Below are 16,301 nucleotides of genomic sequence, written 5' to 3'. Positions count from 1 at the left end.
GGTCTGAATGTATGAGGACATTCAGCAAGATGTACCCATCTACAGGGTCCTTCTGTAGCTCAGTTGGTAGAGCATGGCGCTTGTAACGCCGGGGTAGTGGGTTCGATCCCCGGGACCACCCATACGTAGAATGTATGCACACATGACTGTAAGTCGCTTTGGATAAAAGCGTCTGTTAAATGGCATATATTATTATTATTATATTAGTATATAGGGGAATATATAGGCTGGCCTGAGCATCAGCGTGACATGATTCTACAATGTGCAGGATAATTGAAGGTACTAGTGAATTTATATTTACTGTTGGATCTAATTAAACAGATCTATAGATGTTTTCAACTCAGCGGTTACTGTCCGCCCTGAGATTGGAATGTTGGGGGTTTGATCCCAGGTCAAGTCATACCAAAGGGACCTGATGCCGCTGTGCTTGGCACTCAGCATTAAGAAGATGGATTGGGGGTAAAGGCGTCCGTATGCTTCCCAACTGAAACAATTGGGGAAGAGTTTGTGTGTGTTATATTTTGTGCCGTTTCTGTTAGTTTTGGGACTCCGGTGAGGGTTTTTTTGGCTGTTCGGACACACAATGTTTTCTAGAGGCAAGCCAAGGTCTACGCCCCTTCGTCGGTGATTGGTCAACAGTAGGGGTTCTTCAATGAGAGACGATTCGTTTTCATGCCCAATTTTTCATTGAGAAATATTGCACCAAACATCTTCGTTAGATGTTACATTTCCACGACTATGATCTTCTCTGCAAAAACGTCAAAATGAATTTCTTCAGGTATCTTCAGTAAGTGTATTCTGGCTACGGCATCTCAAAATGAACAAACAGTACTATTGCTGAGTTTTTCTCATTTTTAAAGAGAATGTCTTTTAAGGGAGTATGCAAGCAACTCTGGTTGGGTTGGGGTTGCCGAGTTCAGCTAGGAGCCAGCCGAACAGAGGGATGCTGACTCGTTACGGCCCTGTGACAGACTAGCATCCTGCCCAGGGGATGTACATGTACTTCAAGCTGACTCATGCTACACAAACATTTGATAGGATCCTGTCCTATGGGCTGTTCTGGCTTGGACAAGGGTTACTTAAAGATTTGTGTGATTTGACTTGTAAATGGATTGTGACTTCTAATGTTTGTCAGGACCTGGAGAGACAGAACGAGAGCCAGCAGGAGACTCTGAGGAAGTTTCACCTGGAGCAGAGGGCTCTGATGGACAAGGTCAAACTACTGCAGCAGCAGCTCAGCCAGGTACACACACACACGCACGCACGCATGCACGCACACACGCACACACACACACACACGCACACAGAAAGGTGTGTCGACAACTTCTTGACTCACATGGAAAGTCACTGAGAGGGGAATCAAACACAGTTTGTGCTTCAAGAGAAACATAAGAACTTGGACGGTGACAGGCACTATATATGGTAATGAGTTGTTTGTCAAACCCTCTGATACTTAACTTGTAATCCTCTATATCCTGTGCAGGAAAAACATACAGTGGAATGCATCCATAAAGAGGTAAGGACAGCCACATAACTCAATTGTTTGGGTTGGGAAGAAAAAATGGAACATTTTACCTATAGATTAGAGAGTTGAATTGATATGCCTGTTTGTGTTTGTGAGAATGTAGAAAGATTTGATTGGATACCAGGCCATAGCTGTATTCATCTGAAAGTTACTGTCCTCAAATGCAATTAAAGTTGCTAGGCTGTTGATCTGCTCTAAAGCTCCACGTTGTGTTTGTGCTGAATTAGAGGGAACAGCTGAAGCTCTTACTGAGTGCCAAAGACAGGGAGGAGGGGGCTCGGGCCCCAGAGACTGTCAGGGTTCAGCTCAGGAGCCACATGGTGAGGGACCACAGCCAAATGCCAACCCTGCTACAGCATATGAAATCATCATGGGGTTTTACATAATAATAATACTAAGAGCTCTTGCTGAGGTTGTCTAAGGTTGTGTGTGAAAGTGAACATACTGTATGTGTTTTCAGGGGGACTACTCTGGCCAGTCTGTTATCAAAGGTGAGGGAGCTCTCTTTAAATGTGAGATATCAGAGATATCAGAGAATAAGAGATCCAATCAGAGGATCTGAATGAAAAAAGACCTCTTCTGAATCATCTCCGTATTTGTTCTGGCAGGAAAAGACAATGTCCTCGTCAAACAATCTCACAGCCTGGATTCAGCGCAGGTAAAGCTGACTTCTTCGTTTTTCTAGAGCATTATGGACCACAATGACAAGGAAACTGTCATGAAGTATGAAAAACACGCAGACCATATCTGCTGTGTATTCTAGTCCAGTCAGCAACCATGAGCTTATCAGCTCTCTGACAGCCAAATAAACGGCTGAATTCTCATTTCGTCCTGTCAGCTGTTTGCCCCCCAGCAAATGAGAGATTTATTCTCTTAAACCACTGCAGGTATTTTTTAGATTTTGGGCTCAACTTTTAAATTGATATTTTTTTATCCTATTGTAGCCTTCATCTTCTCAGTATTCTCGTGTCGCTATAGTGGAACTGACTAAGTCAGCTCTCATTGCAAAACCAATATTGGACTGACACTGCTGTGAGTGAGAAATAGGTGGGCGAAGTGTATGTAAATTGCACAATCATTCCACACACATTAAACTTTGTTCCTGCTGTAGGTGCTGCAGTCGTCCGGTCTTTCACACTCACTGTCCCGTCCCCTGGAGCTTGCGGGACGTCCTGGCGTGGGCTGGGACCCAGTCGAGGAGGTGGAGGCCCTGCGGCGCGAGCTGGAGACGGTGAGGAGGCGGCAGCAGACTGCCGAGGAAGAGGCTCTTCGCCTGCAGGCGGCACTGGCCCGCAAAAGCCAGGAGTGCCAAGAGCTGGTCCAGAGCCGAGAGACCATCCAACGACAGGCAGACCGGCAGGTCCAGGAGCTGGAGGAGGCACTGGGGGACGTCCAGAAGAGGATGCTGGACTCTGAAGCCAAGGTCAAGCAGCTCCAGGCCCACGTGGTGGCGGTCAAGGAGCACCTAGGAGGCCAGGCGGCCGACGAGCTCCGTGCCCAGCTCCACGATGTCAAGGCCAAGTACGAGGGCGCCTCGGCCGAGGTGGGGCGTGTGCGTAACCACCTGAAGCAGAGTGAGAAGGCCCTGGAGGAGTACAAGAGCAGCGAGGGCCAGCTGGCGGTGGAGGCAGAGCGGCTGGGCCTGGAGCTGACCGCCTTACGGGAGGAGCGGGATGAGCTGGCAGAGGCTGTGCTGGACATGGAGGCCCTCATTAAGGAGACCCGGGCACGGCAGGGAGAGAAGGTTGTGCCGGCAGAGAAGTTCGACAACATGAAGAACCTGCTGAGCAATGCGGTGGATGAGAAGGAGCGTCAGCTGGCAGAGCTGCGGGAGGACTATGACCGTGTGCTGGAGGAGGTGGCTGAGCTACACAGGGAAATGGACAGCCAGCAAACCCAGGCCGGGACAGGGTCGGTCCCCCTGCAGGAGCATGAGAGGATGAGGACGACCCTGGAGGAACAGAGTTCCTCCATGAAGAGGAGGCTGGCGGACATAACTGCCAAGAGCCAGGCACTGATCCGCCAGGTAGAGGAGAGCGAGGAGGAGCGGGAGATGCTCCAGGAGCAGCTGGAGGAGCTCAACAGCAGGGTGGAGGCCAACTTCATCCCCCTCAAGGCCCATGAAGAGGCCAAGAGCGCCCTGGAGAGAACTGTGGAGGAGCTGGAGGAGAGGCTGGTGGAGGCCGCGGAAAGGAACGGCCAGGCCGAGGTGCAGATCCAGAGGCTACAAACGGAGAGGGTCACCCTGTGTGAGAGCGTCACCAGCCTACAGAGCGCTACCGTGCCCTCTGAGAAGTTCCGGAGCGAAGTGGGTGCCCTGAATGCTCGCAACGCTGAACTGGTGAAGGAACTGGAAGTGCTCCAGAAGAGGTTTGAAGAGAGAGAGAAGGAGCTGGCCCAGGTTGCTGCCAAGAACCAGTCTCTGAAACAGAGCCTAAATGGAGAGTACGTGTCCAGAGAGAAACATGAGCAAGTGAATTCGGAGCTGAGTGCTGCTTTGGAGAAGGCCAAGGCTGAGCTCTCCAAAGTGGAGAAGGAGAGCAAAGAAAGTGAGGAAGAGTTGCAGAAGGTGAAAGAGGGTAGTGCAGAGTTGAAAGAGAAGCTAGAGAATGTTCAGGTGATGATAGAAAATGACTATGTGTGCCTTATAGACCATGAAGCTGTAAGGGTTAAGTTGAGCAATGCTGTTGTTGAGGCGGAGCATCGTGCCAAAGAGGCGTTGGCAAGCTACCAGTCTGCCCAAGATGGGACAGTAAAGCTTCACCAAGAAATGGAGGCGCAGAAGAAAGAACTAGACACCATCCAGGAAGCTATCCAGGCCAAGTTTGTTCCGTTGACTGCCATAGAGGAGAGGGAGAACTCCTACAACACCAAGCTGAAAGACTTGACAGGAAAGCTCTCGGAGATGCAAGAGAAGTACAACCAGGAGAAGTTGGAGGGGGAACGTCACAAGCAGGAGAAAGAGAAACTGAAAGTGCAGATGGAGTCTGTGCAGCAGAGAATGGAGACAGGTTTTGTCGCCAGTGAAAAGCACAAGGAGGTGGAGGATGAGTACAGGGGTAAAATGGAGGAGCTGACGCTGAGGTTGGTGGACCTGGAACAGCAGTACAAAGACGTGACTGTGCAGAGGGCTGAGCTGGAGGAGCAGAACGCCCTGTGTAACACTGACATCCAGAGCCTGCAGCAGCGCCTGGAATCTGAGTCGGCCCGGCTGGAACACTATGAGGCCGAGCACCGAGCCCTGAGGTGCACCATCCACCAAGCCCAGGACGAGTGCCAGAAAGCCAGGGAGGCCCAGCGTGGGGAGGCCCAGAGAGCCTGCGACTTGGAGAAGGAGCTCCAGGGATGCTCCGGGGACCAGGCCGTCCTCCTGCAGCAGCATGCTCAGGCCAAGGAGGCCCTGGAGGGGCAGGTGGCCCAGCTACTCGCTTCCCTTCGCCAGGAGCAGGAGACCAGCGCCCAGAGGGCCCAGAACGTGACAGCCCTGCAGTCAGAGCTGCTCCGGGCCACCCAGGCCCTGGACAAACTCGGAGGAAGAGAGGACCAGTTGAGCCAGCTGAAGGCCGAGAAGCAGCGTCTGCAGGAAGAGACGGCGGCGTTGGGGGAGAGGCTATCTGGGCTGGCGGAGCAGTGCGAGGTGCTCCACCATGAGGTGGCCCAGGCCAGGGAGGACGAGGGCAGGGCCAGAGAGGACAAGTCCAGGGCCAGGGTAGAAACTGAGGCCCTGCAGGAGAAGAGCAACACCATGGATAAGGAGATCCGGGAGCTGAAGGAGAGGTATGAGGAGTCGCTCAGCACCATCGGGGAGTTTCAGAGGAGGATCCAGATGTCGGCGGAACAGACCGAGGTCAAAGACAAAAAGGTAGGAGAAATATTCTGCGTTGAATTGTCGGCCATTTTTAATATGAATAAAATCAACATAAATGTGCAGTTCCAGCCAAAAGTTGACACACCTACTCATTCAAGGGTTTTTCTTTATTTGTACAATTTTCTACATTGAAAAAAAGCGGTCATCAAGGTAAAGGGTGGCTACTTTGAAGAATCTCAAATACATTTTGATTTGTTTCACACTTTTTTGGTTACTACATGATTCCATATGTGATATTTCATAGTTTTGATGTCTTCACTATTATTCTACAATGTAGAAAATATTTAAAAAATTAAACTCTGGAATGAGTTGGTGTCTCAACTTTTGACTGGTACTATATATGGTAAAAGTACGGTAGTATTTACATTTGGTAAGATCTCAATTTCTCCGTTTTTAGTTCTGTTAAGAAATTTGGCAGTTTTTCTGGCAATACTTTGGTCCGTTGATATGAGGTTTTCTAAATATGTAGATGGTTATGTATGTTCTGGTGCTAACAGCTTCGTGTGTTTCAGATCAGCGAGCTGCTGACGGACGTAGAGAGACTGAAACAGGCCCTCAATGGTCTGTCCCAGCTGGCGTACGCTGGCAACGCTGCACCCAATAAGAGACAGACGCAGCACATAGACACACTCCAGGCCCAGATCAAGAGCCTGCAGCAGCAGCTGGCTGTGAGTGTGTGTATATATATGCATGCATACACACACACACACACACACACACACACACACACACACACACACACACACACACACACACACACACACACACACACACACACACACACACACACACACACACACACACACACACACACACACACACACACACACACACACACACACACACACACACACACACACACTCTGCAGATGTAGTGGATGACAGCCAGTTGTCTCTAACCTAGCATTTCTGTGACATTGCCCCTATTTGACAGTCTAAAAGAATACATACACACAGAACATACCTGTACATTTTAAAACTTGTCAGGGACGACACATTTCTGTTGTGGTCCCTTACATTGTGTGAAGCTGTAACAATTGACTTGCCTACATAGTGTACATACTTGATTGTATTGACATTTTATACTCATGACAGACGATGACCTATAACATGGTGTCATGTCAATACGCTGCACTAACACCATAATCAGTCACTCAGTACTCTCTGGCTCCCAAACATAATGAGCCTCGTTAGTAGGAACGAAAGCATTTTTTTCAGTCCAGCGTTAGTTACCGATAATGGGGATGTTATTATCTTCGTTAATTACCTTGATGACATAGAGGTTTGGTCCAGACATGATTGATCCTCCTCCCACAGTGAGTTACTGGAAATGAACCATTTCCCTGTGGATATATCAGTACATCAGAAAGAACATCTGTGTCAGTACTCTTACAGTGCAAACCAAAGACTATTTGTCTGTCGTATAATTACAGTAACACTCTCGCTGTGTGGTATTACCGCCGATTTACCGCTGAGCTGGAAACGATGCGAGACTCAACAAAACATTGGTCTGTACACCTGATTTTCAAGGACGACCTCTGCCTTCCTCTCTGTCAGCTCACTCGGAGCCTTTGAAATGATGGAGGCAGAGAATGAACTGGTGTACTTTTTTTTGAAGTCGGGTCTAGCGGCGAGCCAGAACCCAGATGAAAAGAAAATGAGGTCCATATTAGAATCCTGAGAACGTCATTACTCATGCTCTGATGTGAACCCACGGTCGGGGCCACGTTTTGATTTGGAGTTCGCTCTCTTGGCTCTTTCGTTCGATGTTGGCAGTCTTCAGGAAGATATGGATGCCATCTATTTTTCTGTGAAAGACGGGCGTATTTCAGAGCTGCATGGTGAGGTGGAGCCAGGCAGGCGGAGTCCCTTTGTAATGTCTGCCAGGTCAGCCCATAGTGGGCCTGTACTCATCACATCTCTCTCCCTCTCCCTCTCCCTCTCTCTCTCCTCTCTCTCTCTCTCTCTCTCTCTCTCTCTCTCTCTCTCTCTTACTCTCTCCCTCCTCTCTCGCCCCCTCTCTCTTCACAGGATGCTGAGAGTCAACACAGAGAGGTGGTTTCAATTTATAGAACTCATCTCCTCAGTGCAGCAGAGGTCAGTGTGTTTCTTTTTGTTAGTGATTTTTTTTCTATTTAAAGTAAAATATAACACTCCGGCCTCCCTGGCATCCATTGCATTTTTGTTGCCCAGCAAATTCCTGAAGACAAATAATATAACTGAAAATATGTGATTGTTGATACGATAGTGTCCTAAATGGCAGAGGCTGACGACACCAGTAGACTGGCCTATAGCCCACACTGCTGACGACACCAGTAAGACTGGCCCATAGCCCACACTGCTGACGACTCCAGTAAGACTGGCCCATAGCCCACACTGCTGACGACACCAGTAAGACTGGCCCATAGCCCACACTGCTGTCGACACCAGTAAGACTGGCCCATAGCCCACACTGCTGTCGACACCAGTAAGACTGGCCCATAGCCCACACTGCTGACGACACCAGTAAGACTGGCCCATAGCCCACACTGCTGACGACACCAGTAAGACTGGCCCATAGCCCACACTGCTGACGACACCAGTAAGACTGGCCCATAGCCCACACTGCTGACGACCCCAGTAAGACTGGCCCATAGCCCACACTGCTGATGACACCAATAAGACTGGCCCATAGCCCACACTGCTGACGACACCAGTAAGACTGGCCCATAGCCCACACTGCTGACGACACCAGTAAGACTGGCCCATAGCCCACACTGCTGACGACACCAGTAAGACTGGCCCATAGCCCACACTGCTGACGACACCAGTAAGACTGGCCCATAGCCCACACTGCTGATGACACCAGTAAGACTGGCCCATAGCCCACACTGCTGACAACACCAGTAAGACTGGCCCATAGCCCACACTGCTGACGACACCAGTAAGACTGGCCCATAGCCCACACTGCTGACCACCCCAGTAAGACTGGCCCATAGCCCACACTGCTGACCACCCCAGTAAGACTGGCCCATAACCCACACTGCTGACAACACCAGTAAGACTGGCCCATAGCCCACACTGCTGACCACCCCAGTAAGACTGGCCCATAGCCCACACTGCTGACAACACCAGTAAGACTGGCCCATAGCCCACACTGCTGATGACACCAGTAAGACTGGCCCATAGCCCACACTGCTGACGACACCAGTAAGACTGGCCCATAGCCCACACTGCTGACGACACCAGTAGACTGGCCCATAGCCCACACTGCTGACGACACCAGTAAGACTGGCCCATAGCCCACACTGCTGATGACACCAGTAAGACTGGCCCATAGCCCACACTGCTGATGACACCAGTAAGACTGGCCCATAGCCCACACTGCTGACCACCCCAGTAAGACTGGCCCATAGCCCACACTGCTGACGTCACCAGTAAGACTGGCCCATAGCCCACACTGCTGACGTCACCAGTAAGACTGGCCCATAGCCCACACTGCTGACGACCCCAGTAAGACTGGCCCATAGCCCATACTGCTGACGACCCCAGTAAGACTGGCCCATAGCCCACACTGCTGACGACACCAGTAAGACTGGCCCATAGCCCACACTGCTGACGACTCCAGTAAGACTGGCCCATAGCCCACACTGCTGACGACACCAGTAAGACTGGCCCATAGCCCACACTGCTGTCGACACCAGTAAGACTGGCCCATAGCCCAGCTGACGAAGAAGACTGGCCCATAGCCCACACTGCTGTCGACACCAGTAAGACTGGCCCATAGCCCACACTGCTGACGACACCAGTAAGACTGGCCCATAGCCCACACTGCTGAAGACTGGCCCATAGCCCACACTGCTGAGTAAGACTGGCCCATAGCCCACACTGCTGACGACACCAGTAAGACTGGCCCATAGCCCACACTGCTGACGTAAGACTGGCCCATAGCCCACACTGCTGACTGGCCCATAGCCCACACTGCTGATAAGACTGGCCCCAGTGCTGAAGAAGACTGGCCCATAGCCCACACTGCTGACGACACCAGTAAGACTGGCCCATAGCCCACACTGCTGACGACACCAGTAAGACTGGCCCATAGCCCACACTGCTGACGACACCAGTAAGACTGGCCCATAGCCCACACTGCTGACGACACCAGTAAGACTGGCCCATAGCCCACACTGCTGACGACACCAGTAAGACTGGCCCATAGCCCACACTGCTGACTGGCCCATAGCCCACACTGCTGACCAGTAAGACTGGCCCATAGCCCACACTGCTGACCACCCCAGTAAGACTGGCCCATAGCCCACACTGCTGACCACCCCAGTAAGACTGGCCCATAGCCCACACTGCTGACAACACCAGTAAGACTGGCCCATAGCCCACACTGCTGACAACACCAGTAAGACTGGCCCATAGCCCACACTGCTGACCACCCCAGTAAGACTGGCCCATAGCCCACACTGCTGACAACACCAGTAAGACTGGCCCATAGCCCACACTGCTGACAACACCAGTAGACTGGCCCATAGCCCACACTGCCGACGACCCCAGTAAGACTGGCCCATAGCCCACACTGCTGACGACACCAGTAAGACTGGCCCATAGCCCACACTGCTGACATAACTGTGAAATAGGGGACCAGTAGTCTCAAACCGTTGTTGTTTCTCCCAGGGCCACATGGATGAGGACGTCCAAGCCGCCCTGCTGCAGATCATCCGCATGAGACAGGAGTTTGTCTGCTAAAAGTCCATTCAGCAACAACAGAACACAACCCGCTGACTCAAATCCACCGTTCACACAGCCCCAGCTACAGAGCACCCCCCCCCGCTGTGGCCCCTGTGGGCGCCTGGCGTGTGAGAGTGTGTGTGTCTGTGTGGGAAGAGATCCATGTTAGTAGTCAAACATAATCCTCCCTATATGTCTAGATTGGTTTGTGTGTTTCAACAGAACTAAGACCAAGTGTTGTGGATGGACATAGATATACAGTAGTTATACGGTAGATAGAGAGGGTAAGGGTAGACGATGGGTTGTACCTTAGCTAGGTGGATAAACCTCAGCATAGGAGAGGACTCGGTGGGATACAGTAGCTGCTGACCAATAGAATGTACTAATATCCTTTGAAAACATGAGCATGATGAACTGCCTATGCAGGCCTTTCTCTTCCTGACTACTCTGTTAAGGCTCCAGGAAACAGGATATTCAATGCCTAGCTGGCAAGTCTCTGAAAGGAAGCTCTTCTTAGATGGAATGTATGTAAATCTCCTCTAGGACTGTATGGGTTTAGCATGATGTTGGGTCTTGTGTGGTGGGGTGATTGGCCTCTGCTTAGATTCTCCTCCCGACGTCGCAGCAGTGAAACGGATCTGAAAACACAAGCAGCAAAGTCCGCTGTTAACTCACATTCCCCCGTGGCGATCGACTCCCTCCCGTCTTTCGTCTTCATCTTTTGAGGTTCTACGGTGAATTCTAGAACCATGCCCTGGTCATTTCAAACAGGAACCCCCTGAAGTTACCTACTCATTCAGTTTGGGAGCAGGACTCCTCCATTTTGGGGCTTTGGCCACAGCGACTGTTTCCCTAAAGGTCCAAACTTTATCTTGATTCTTTTCACTGAATCGTAAACTCCTCAAGCAGTCTCTTTAAGCCATTGACCCCACACAAACAACGTGAATGTGGGGCTCTGCACATTCTGGATCTGACTCAAGGAGTGTTTGCAAACAACACTGTAGCCCAATATTAAGACAAACCCCTACCATGAACCTTAACCCCTACCATTATGGTGGTCACAGATCTGAAGGAACAGGATAGGTTTAAGACCGACTCTATCAGGGCAGCCTACATGTTGATGACTTGAAGCAATCTGCATATTGCTTACACCTATCCAGTCCCCCTTCAGATCGGCAAAAACACACCAGAGAGTTAGAGGCTGGGAGTTTTGGACAGGGGTTCTGGAAAAGGGCCGTGGCTGTGTCCTAGTGTTTGCGGTGCAGCGTCTCCTGTTGCTGGAGTGAGAGTGCCCTCTAGTGGGGAGACTTGGCAGGCCAAGTTGACTGATGTATTCATTTGACTAGTGTTTTTTTGTTGTTGTCTTGTCGTGGTTCATTTTAGTGGTCTCTGAGAGTGGAGCAAGTCTCTTGTGCCTTTCAACTGATATCTTTTTCATGGCTTTGTACTACTTTGATTAATAAACAACGTTGGTGTAACAATGAAATTCAGCAGGTCTGGAGTAGAAAGACAGGACACCCTTTAGGGGAACAGTTAGGATGTCATTCTGTAGGGATACTACGAATCCCTCTATTTATATAGATTGAGAAGTCTAAGGTTGCGTCTGAAATGGCACGTTATTCACTATATAGTGCACTGCTTTTGACCAGGAGGTCTAAAGTAGTCCACTGTGTAGTAGGGAATAGGGTTCCGTTTGGAACACAGGTGTTGCTAAGCGTAACAATATGAAGAAGCTCAGTGATGCTTTTGTCTAACATGCTTTGCAAAGCATATAGAAATATATATTAATCCATTTCATACTAAATCCTCTATATACTACTGCTGTAACACACTGATCTGAAATGTGATTTCTGAAATGTCATTTTGAAATTAACATAAAACATATTAATTTAAAATTAGGTTCTTTTTTAAAATGTTTTAATTTGAGGATCATGAAACACATCTCCAATAACAGAATTTACAAATCGAATACAGTTATTTTAAATCTAGACCAATATGTTGAAATTGGTTGTTTTTCTTTTTTCTTCTTGCAAGGATGTATTTTTGTTTGTGAATTAGTGTTAAAAACATAAATAAAAGTCCCTAACTTAGAGAGATGTCTTGTTGATTTCCTTATTGCACACAATATGAAGACACAATACGATGCTTCAATATACCTGGTTCACAGTACGGTTTGGGTCGGCCCTATAGTGGGAATCAGCCAGCACAGTACGGGTTTGGGTCGGTCCTATAGTGGGAATCAGCCAGCACAGTACGGGTTTGGGTCGGTCCTATAGTGGGAATCAGCCAACACAGTACGGTTTGGGTCGGTCCTATAGTAGGAATCAGCCAGCACAGTAAGGGTTTGGGTCGGTCCTATAGTAGGAATCAGCCAGCACAGTACGGGTTTGGGTCGGTCCTATAGTGGGAATCAGCCAGCACAGTACGGGTTTGGGTCGGTCCTATAGTGGGAATCAGCCAGCACAGTACGGTTTGGGTCGGTCCTATAGTGGGAATCAGCCAGCACAGTACGGGGTTGGGTCGGTCCTATAGTGGGAGTCAGTCAACACAGTACGGGGTTGGGTCGGTCCTATAGTGGGAATCAGTCAACACAGTACGGGGTTGGGTCGGTCCTATAGTAGGAATCAGTCAACACAGTACGGGGTTGGGTCGGTCCTATAGTGGGAATCAGTCAGCACAGTACAGGGTTGGGTCGGCCCTATAGTGGGAATCAGCCAACACAGTACGGTTTGGGTCGGTCCTATAGTAGGAATCAGCCAGCACAGTACGGGTTTGGGTCGGTCCTATAGTGGGAATCAGCCAGCACAGTACGGGGTTGGGTCGGTCCTATAGTAGGAATCAGCCAGCACAGTACGGGGTTGGGTCGGTCCTATAGTGGGAATCAGTCAGCACAGTTTGGGTCGGTCCTATAGTGGGAATCAGCCAGCACAGTACGGGGTTGGGTCGGTCCTATAGTGGGAATCAGGTCCTATAGTGGGAATCAGTCAGCACAGTACAGGGTTGGGTCGGTCCTATAGGAATCAGCAGCACAGTACACAGTACGGGTTGGGTCGGTCCTATAGTGGGAATCAGTCAGCACAGTACGGGTTGGGTCGGTCCTATAGTGGGAATCAGCCAGGGTCAGGGTTGGGTCGGTCCTAAGTCAGTCAGCACAGTAATCAGGGTACGGGGTTGGGTCGGTCCTATAGTGGGAATCAGTCAGCACAGTACGGGTTGGGTCGGTCCTATAGTGGGAATCAGGGTACGGGGTTGGGTCGGTCCTATAGTGGGAATCAGTCAGCACAGTACGGGTTTGGGTCAGTACGGGGAATTGGGTCGGGTTTGGGTCAGCCAGCACAGTACGGGGTTGGGTCGGTCCTATAGTGGGAATCAGTCAGGGAAGTGGGAATCAGTCAGCACAGTACGGGTTTGGGTCGGTCCTAGTCAGTCAGCACAGACGGGTTTGGGTCGGTCCTAGTGGGAATCAGCACAGTACAGTCAGCACAGGGGTTGGGTCGGTCCTATAGTGGGAATCAGTCAACACAGTACGGGTTGGGTCGGTCCTATAGTGGGAATCAGTCAGCACAGTACGGGGTTGGGTCGGTCCTATAGTGGGAATCAGTCAGCACAGTACGGGTTGGGTCGGTCCTATAGTGGGAATCAGTCAGCACAGTACGGTTTGGGTCGGTCCTATAGTGGGAATCAGTCAACACAGTACGGGTTGGGTTGGGTCGGTCCTATAGTGGGAATCAGTCAGCACACGGGTTGGGTCGTACGGGGAATTGGGTCGGTCCTATAGTGGGAATCAGCCAGCACAGTACGGTGTTGGGTCGGTCCTATAGTGGGAATCAGCCAGCACAGTACGGGTTGGGTCGGTCCTATAGTGGGAATCAGCCAGCACAGTACGGGGTTGGGTCGGTCCTATAGTGGGAATCAGCAGCACAGTACGGGGTTGGGTTGGGTCGGGGTCCTATAGTGGGAATCAGTCAGCACAGTAATCAGGGGTTTGGGTCGGTCCTATAGTAGGAATCAGCCAGCACAGTACGGGTTTGGGTCGGTCCTATAGTAGGAATCAGCCAGCACAGTACGGGTTTGGGTCGGTCCTATAGTGGGAATCAGCCAGCACAGTACGGGGTTGGGTCGGTCCTATAGTGGGAATCAGTCAGCACAGTACAGGGTTGGGTCGGCCCTATAGTGGGAATCAGTCAACACAGTACGGGTTTGGGTCGGTCCTATAGTGGGAATCAGTCAGCACAGTACAGGGTTGGGTCGGCCCTATAGTGGGAATCAGCCAACACAGTACGGTTTGGGTCGGTCCTATAGTAGGAATCAGCCAGCACAGTACACAGGGGTTGGGTCGGTCCTATAGTGGGAATCAGTCAGCACAGTACGGGGTTGGGTCGGTCCTATAGTGGGAATCAGTCAACACAGTACGGGTTTGGGTCGGTCCTATAATCAGTCAGCACAGTACAGGGTTGGATCGGCCCTATAGTAATCAGTCAGCACAGTACGGGGTTGGGTCGGTATAGTGGGAATCAGTCAGCACAGTACGGGGTTGGGTCGGTCCTATAGTGGGAATCAGTCAACACAGTACGGGTTGGGTCGGTGGGAATCAGTCAGCACAGTGGGTCGGTCCTATAGTGGGAATCAGTCAGCACAGTACGTCAGGTTGGGTCGGTCCTATAGTGGGAATCAGCCAACACAGTACGGGTTGGGTCGGTCCTATAGTGGGAATCCCAGCACAGTACGGTTGTTGGGTCGTGGTGGGAATCAGCCAGCACAGTACGGGGTTGGGTCGGTCCTATAGTGGGAATCAGCCAGCACAGTACGGGGTTGGGTCGGTCCTATAGTGGGAATCAGCCAGCTTGGGTCGGTCCTATAGTGGGAATCAGTCAGCACAGTACGGGGTTGGGTCGGTCCTATAGTGGGAATCAGTCAACACAGTACGGGGTTGGGTCTGTCCTATAGTGGGAATCAGTCAACACAGTTTTGGGTCGGTCCAATAGTGGGAATCAGCCAGCACAATTGGGTCCCTATAGTGGGAATCAGTCAACACAGTACGGGGTTGGGTCGGTCCTATAGTGGGAATCAGTCAGCACAGTACGGGGTTGGGTCGGTCCTATAGTGGGAATCAGTCAACACAGTACGGGGTTGGGTCGGTCCTATAGTGGGAATCAGTCAACACAGTACGGGGTTGGGTCGGTCCTATAGTGGGAATCAGTCAACACAGTACGGGGTTGGGTCGGTCCTATAGTGGGAATCTGTCAACACAGGGGGTTGGGTCGGTCCTATAGTGGGAATCAGTCAACACAGTTTGGGTAAGTGGGAATCAGCCAACACAGTACGGGGTTGGGTCGGTCCTATAGTGGGAATCAGTCATGGGGTTTTCCTATAGTGGGAATCAGTCAACACAGTACGGGTTTGGGTCGGTCCTATAGTGGGAATCAGTCAACACAGTACGGGGTTGGGTCGGTATTCAGACCCCTGGACTTTTCCCACATTTTGTTACGTTACAGCCTCATTCTAACATGTATTAAATACATGTTTTTCCCTCATCAATCCACACAAAATACCCCATGATGACAAAGCATAAACAGGTTTTTAGAATCGTTTGTAAATGTATTAAATACATGTTTTTCCCTCATCAATCCACACAAAATACCCCATGATGACAAAGCATAAACAGGTTTTTAGAATCGTTTGTAAATGTATTAAAAATAAAACATATAACATTTACGTCAGTAATCAGACCCTTTTCTCAGTGTTGAAGCAACTTTGGCAGCGATTTCAGCCTAGAGTCTTCTTCAGTATGACCCTACAAGCTTGGGACACCTGTATTTGGGGAGTTTCTCCTATTCTTCTCTATAGATCCTCTCAAGCTCTGTCAGGTTGGATGGGGAGCGTCGCTGCACAGCTATTTTCAGGTCCCTCCAGAGATGTTTGATCAGTTTCAAGTCCGGGCTCTGGCTGGCCCCTCAAGGACATTCCTGCATTGTCTTGGCTGTGTGCTTAGGGTCGTTGTCCTGTTGGAAGGTGAACCTTCACCCCAGTCTGAGGCCCTGAGAGCTCTGGAGCAGGTTTTCATCAAGGATCTCTGTACTTTTCTCCATTAATCTTTCCCTCAATCCTGACTAGTCTCCCCGTCTCTGCCGCTGAAAAACCTCGCCGGCAGAAAAACCTCCCCACAGCATGATGCTGTCACCACCATGCTTCACC

General features: G+C 50.4%; 1 protein-coding gene across 2 annotated transcripts in view; it reads left to right on the top strand.

Annotated features, from left to right (window-relative positions):
• uacab (uveal autoantigen with coiled-coil domains and ankyrin repeats b) overlaps positions 1 to 12,198 on the top strand; it is a 43,890-nt gene extending 31,692 nt beyond the window's left edge. Inside the window, exons 11-19 of one of the 2 annotated variants that reach the window (XM_046338884.1) lie at positions 1,136 to 1,243; positions 1,484 to 1,516; positions 1,753 to 1,845; positions 1,986 to 2,016; positions 2,134 to 2,183; positions 2,637 to 5,387; positions 5,906 to 6,061; positions 7,425 to 7,490; positions 10,053 to 12,198. In XM_046338884.1, coding sequence (XP_046194840.1) covers positions 1,136 to 1,243; positions 1,484 to 1,516; positions 1,753 to 1,845; positions 1,986 to 2,016; positions 2,134 to 2,183; positions 2,637 to 5,387; positions 5,906 to 6,061; positions 7,425 to 7,490; positions 10,053 to 10,124 — 3,360 coding nt within the window. In that variant the 3' untranslated portion in view covers positions 10,125 to 12,198. Of the gene's footprint in view, positions 1 to 1,135; positions 1,244 to 1,483; positions 1,517 to 1,752; positions 1,846 to 1,985; positions 2,017 to 2,133; positions 2,184 to 2,636; positions 5,388 to 5,905; positions 6,068 to 7,424; positions 7,491 to 10,052 lie in introns of both variants that reach the window. The other variant, XM_046338883.1, reaches the window with a different exon arrangement.
• The last annotated feature ends 4,103 nt before the right edge of the window (positions 12,199 to 16,301 follow it).

This window comes from Oncorhynchus gorbuscha, unplaced genomic scaffold (assembly GCF_021184085.1).
Source record: "Oncorhynchus gorbuscha isolate QuinsamMale2020 ecotype Even-year unplaced genomic scaffold, OgorEven_v1.0 Un_scaffold_2250, whole genome shotgun sequence".
Classification (NCBI taxonomy): Eukaryota; Metazoa; Chordata; class Actinopteri; order Salmoniformes; family Salmonidae; genus Oncorhynchus; species Oncorhynchus gorbuscha.
Note: the sequence above shows the minus strand (reverse complement) of the source record. Positions and strands in the feature narration are given on the sequence as shown.